Below are 5,667 nucleotides of genomic sequence, written 5' to 3'. Positions count from 1 at the left end.
ACGGAACAGTACTAAACCTCTGCACAGGCCAGACTAGCTGAGGTGCCCTGCTGCTGATTGAGGAAGGACAGATGACTTGTTACTATTAACTTGGGCTTCTCATAATTTGCTGTACCTTACCTGTTGTATTTATACATAGTTACACTATTGTAGTTCTGAGTTAAGCTTATCCACAGTTTTAGGGTAATTATTAACTTATATAATAAGAATGTGGCATGGAAGAGCAATGGGAGGTTATTAGGTACAACACAGAACACAGCATTCTTCTTCCTCTCTCTTGGACTGGACTCTGGACTCTGCTCATGGGTTTTTTCCTTGGTATTGTTTTCACACATTTACTCTTAGGGGCTTTAGGCCTCTATCTAATTGAGGTGCCTGGAGGCAGTGCAGTGTGATAATGGTGCTTGATACTTTGAGGAAAACTTAACAGATACAAGTAAAATGTGCATGTATTTGATTATTATGACCTCAGAGGATGTCATCACTTTGATTCATTCTATTCTCACTCCTGTTTTAGATTTAAGAACATTTTCAAGAGAACTTATTCTCATAGGGAGTCAACTGGGCTAGTCAAAAGTATGGGTACGGTGTGAAGTCTCTCTTTTGTTGTATAAAGTGAAATAAGGACAAGGCACATGAATAATAAAGACAGGACCATAGAATTAGTGCAATCAGAAAATATATATTAGAAAGTGTTTTTTTTTCCAATATACATTATAAAACACATACTACATATATTTCAAATTAGTTCACAAGTACAACAGTATTCTGGGTAACACACAAAGAATGATGATAATAATAATAATAATGTAAACCAATAACAAAATCAAGGAAAAGTAACGGGGAAATCAATACGTTTACATCAAACTGTTAACCACTCCAACTTCTCGGTAGCCGTGATGTTTTCATTCTGGGCTTTATAAGGTCAGATGGAGGTCAATGCCAGAATACCTCGTCTAAGCGGGATTTGGTGGGCTAGCTGCTGCAACATTAAGCTCCTATTGATGCATGCCAGTCAGAGAATGATCTCCAGCTTGGTCAGCTAAGCTTTGGTCTCAAGGGTCACAGTTCTGGCCATCTCACCCCTGACAGAGCCTTAGTTTTAATAAACCACAAATATGAGATTTCATAGTAGGGGGCAAAGGTAATGGTTTAGGAAAGACAGCTTAACACTGATGCAACCTAAAATGAACAACAAAATAAGTCTTTACTTACAGGCACTTAATTTTTGACAAACTGTTCATTACATACAACTACCACTGAGTCAATACGGACACTGAACATAGAAATCAGAAACGCTGCTTTAAAAGAGAAACTTTGTAGATTGTGAAGATGGATATAGCCTACTACCTGCATGGTCTTCTATCAGTGCATTATAATTCTATATAAAAAACAGTGGTCTCTAACTGCCAAAAGTTCTTTTGCACCCAATAACTGATGACAAGAGAGATGAGAGAGCAGAGCCCGCTGACACTCATCAAACGGTGAGACCTGCACATCGGGATGCTCTCAGATCCATCCAGGATCCTTAGGGAGAGAGACAGACGCAAACCCACAGCCAAGACGGGTTTGCCATTCTTAAAGCAGGACGCGGTAAGAATGGAAAGTGTAAGATACTGTTGCAGACAAACAATGTGGCCCTTGGAAAAAAGCAGAGTACAACAAAAACCTTGGGTATTGGGGGGGAAAAACGAAACATAATGCAATCACATGATGGTAATGTTGAAATGATAACATCTGAACCATACGTCAACAGTGTCACAACAACACAAAAATATTACAATACTGCTTCATTAGAATTTCTGCCTGAGAACAATCGAAATCTATCAGGAATCCTGACTTTTCCCTTTTCTTCCCGAATGTACTCAGGCTATTGCACACTATGACCACAGGGGGGCGCACAAAACATTGGCATGGAGGGAAGTCATGGGCAAAACCGATTAAGGACATATTTCCTTAATACTAAGCTGCTGTGGAAAACAGCATCATTTATAAAGTGCAAATCTGATTGTTTACATACGTGCATACATAGACAAAAATCACACTACTAACGGAAATGATGAACAGAAGACAATTTTGAGAACTGGAAGACGGTTATTATACATACAAAAATACAACCAAAAGAACATAGATAGCCAAACTGCTCATCCTTTTCATTAGAAAACTAGATAAGGTCCCGCTGCCTAATGACTAAGAGTATTACACTGAACACAGGGACACTCAACAGGGAAACTGAACTAGCTTGTGGCATAAGCTCATTCATCACAGTCACTTCCACGCCTGTAGGGAAGCTTGGATCACAGTGATTAACTCCCTGTGTGAACTAAACTATGAGTGTGGCAATATTCATTGCTGCTGACAAATAACACATGGGGCACAGTGTGATACATTAACAGAAAAGAGAGGTAGGGGAGAAAGTAGGGGTACAAAGGGGAGCACGATAAATGTGCCGGTATTTAGCACTGTCTCTAACATAGAGCACAAACCTCACAGGATTGTCCCAGTGCCTTAATGCTAGTAGACCTGGTTTCAGGTGGAAACACAACGGAGTGGGTTATACAGACTTGACTAATCTCAACGCTCATCTGCACATAGCTACAAGGCAAGTCCTCATCAACATCAGCCGGGACAATGCCTCTTAATAACCTCCTGTGCTGAGGAGGGCGCACACATGAACGATGTGCTTGTGACGTATTACTGCACTGATGGCAAAGACCTGTAGTTACATATCTAGTGATAAGATTGCACCCGTTTGTCAATAAATCATGTGTAGAAAAAGATAAATTCAACTGGTAAAAGGTAATCTTACTAAAAAAAAGACAGCTATATTTGGTAATTATTAAGAAAATCTGATGACTTACTTATGTGCACTTGTACGTAGGTAAACACAGACAGGCAGACACACACACGGATACACACATTTTAGCTGGGATAAACCTTCCCTTGTCAACTTGAATGTTTTGCCTTATAAAAGTTGAGTAATAATGATTGAATCTTTAAATAGCCACCTGCTAGGGTTGTACAGATTGGTCTACCCTCAGTATATTAAGAACACAGATACTGGTCTCACTGCTACACACAGCACCCTCTCTCTATCACACACTATGTTCTCTGTTTTTCAACAAACCAGTAACAACTGGAATTACTTATAAAATAATTGTGTTGTGTTGCTATTGGTCTCACAGTGTCTCTCAGTCTCTTTAATACACACACACACACACACACACACACACACACACACACACACACACACACAGTTTGCACATAGAGCCTTGTCTCCTGATGCTGAAAGTGAGCTCTGTCTTATGTTTTACAGGGTGTTATAATTTCATCCAGCAGGGGGTGTAGTGCATTTGAGACATTGCTCCTGCCGCCGCTGAAGCCGTTTGCCCACAGGTATGAGAGAGCACCCCCCACACACAGACTCCCAGACTCGCTGCTCAGGACTGCTACTGCTGTACCAGCCGGCGGTAGTGGGGCATGACCTTGCTCTCGGGCAGGTAGAGCGCCATCTCCAGTGCCACCAGCGCGGAGAACTCGAACGAGATCAGCTCGCGCCGGCCTATGCGGAACCGCTCCTCCAGTTTCTGCAGGTGGGAAACAAAGGAAAGAAGAACTAAGAAACAAACAATGAGAGCTAATGGTTCCTGATTAAAGGTTCCTGTTAGTGAAGCACAAAGTGAGATGTAAAAGATTGAGGTGGTGAGCAAAGTCCTTCCTCACATTAGACATCACACACATCTTCTTACAATATTCATTATCATAAATACACACAATATTCATTATCATAAATTAATATAGCATACTGTCCCTCTGTAAAACCTGAATTATTCAAATTCATCCGAGCCAAACACATTTGATTCTGCTTATCAGTGTTGGAAAGCTTAGAGAGCATCATGCTGTGTCAGAGTATGCAAAAATTCTAAATCCCAACAGAGGGGAGTTCAGACGAACAGAAATTGAAGACCTGGTGCCCTGTAAGCCAACACCACTAATTACACCTTGAGCAGGTTGGCTGACCTAGTATGATGGGGGGTCCGTAAGGGAATATGAGGCTTGCAGATAAGATGTGAGCATTCGTGGTGTCTGTGTTTGTGAGTGTGTGTGTGTGTGTGTGTGTGTGTGTGTATAGTCGGTGTGCGTAAGGAAATTAGACACAACAAATAAGTCAGGCTGAGGACAGGCAGTGTGGTCAGCATATGAATAGACAGAAACACTAAACAGAAACTTGAGCCTGGCTTTGCTCTTCTGCTCTCTCTCTCTCTCTCTCCCTCTTGCTTTCCCTCCCTATCCCTCCCTCCCTCCCTTTCTCTCTCTCTCCCCCATCTCTCTTTACCTCCCTTTCTCCCTCCCTCCCGTTCTCTCATCTTCTCCATCTCTCCCTCCCTTTCTCCCTGTCGCTCACATCATGCACTACCGCTGTCACAACATGACAAGCCCAGAGGCTGCGTTCTGCGCTGCAAAACTGCTGAGTCAGCGCGCTGATGATATGCTGCAGGTGTCGCAAGGGGTGCAAGGGGTCAGCGCTGATGCATGGGCAGACAAGAGCTCAATATGGGGAATGAAGCCTGAGTAGAAGCCATTAACCACAGTGGCCTTCACTAGGATGGTTTGCATTCAAAAGCCCCACAGTGAATATCTGTGGTCTGGCTAAGCAGCGCACAGCTGCACCTATTTTGTCTAGCCGGTATAATCTAATTTATGGCAATTCCCTATGACTGGAAACAGCAGCTGGGATGTTTGTCTCCACAGACACGAGATCACGTGTCTCTCGGGAGATTTCCCCCGTCTCTACTACTCCGTCTAATCTCTGGGAATGAGAAGAAATGACTCAAAAATGATGCGTCGGAGAGCAGACATTCTGATGTGTGTCTGAGAAAATGTCCCATGAGGCTCCCGTCGGAAAATGAAGACGCCTAAAAATAACACTCGATAAACAGACTGAATATTTTGTCTTTGGTGACAAAAATACTCTCAGTTGAATGGCATGTATAGACACACACAAAGGCTCCCTAAAACTCAATTTCTCTAGTCTAAGGATCAAAAACCTGTACTAGCTGGCATGTTTCAGGCCCCCTGCCCAGCACTGCACAGGGGTGGGACTCACATCGATGAGGTGTTTGACCTCCTGCTTGCGGAGGTCACTGCTGATCTTGGCGGCCAGGAGCACACAGGTGGCGGCCACCAGCTTGCGGTTCTGCTTGTTGAGGCGCCCCTGCAGCACCATCTTCTCGAAGTACACAAAGGCCATGGCCACCGTCACCGGCTGTAGGTTACTCTCCTCTCCCATGGTGCGCATCTCCCTCTTCAGGCTGACACACACACACACACACACACACACACACACGCACGCATGCACGCACGCACACACGCACGCACGCACACACGCACCCATGCACACAAACACACGCGCATGGACACACACGAACACCCACACGCACAGTGAGAGGAATTTCAGATAATCAGCTGTGTTGACTTTAGCAGAAGACTGCTACAGAACAATCCAATGCACTGATAGCAAGCAAACCTATTTCCCCCCACAGACATCATCTGGATAGTTTCAATAATTTTTGTGACTGGTCAAGATTAGAAGTCTATCCCAAGGAGAGTTTGCCTAAGGTCATAGCTGGGTTTGGAGCTAACTGCACAGCCTGATGTGAGGAGGAG

The 5,667-nt window shown here is 43.7% G+C and overlaps 1 protein-coding gene across 1 annotated transcript in view; it reads right to left on the bottom strand.

Moving 5' to 3' along the window:
- Window positions 1–3,449: 3,449 nt before the first annotated feature.
- Window positions 3,450–5,667, bottom strand: part of cables2b (Cdk5 and Abl enzyme substrate 2b) — a gene marked incomplete at its 3' end in the record, with an annotated part of 22,445 nt that continues 20,227 nt past the window's right edge. The window contains exons 7-8 of the mRNA XM_080853811.1: window positions 5,108–5,305; window positions 3,450–3,587 (exon numbers count right to left, since the gene is read on the bottom strand). Coding sequence (XP_080709937.1) covers window positions 3,450–3,587; window positions 5,108–5,305 — 336 coding nt within the window. The remainder of the gene's footprint in view (window positions 3,588–5,107; window positions 5,306–5,667) is intronic.

Source organism: Sprattus sprattus (assembly GCF_963457725.1).
Source record: "Sprattus sprattus genome assembly, chromosome: 16".
In the NCBI taxonomy this organism is placed as follows: Eukaryota; Metazoa; Chordata; class Actinopteri; order Clupeiformes; family Clupeidae; genus Sprattus; species Sprattus sprattus.
Note: the sequence above shows the minus strand (reverse complement) of the source record. Positions and strands in the feature narration are given on the sequence as shown.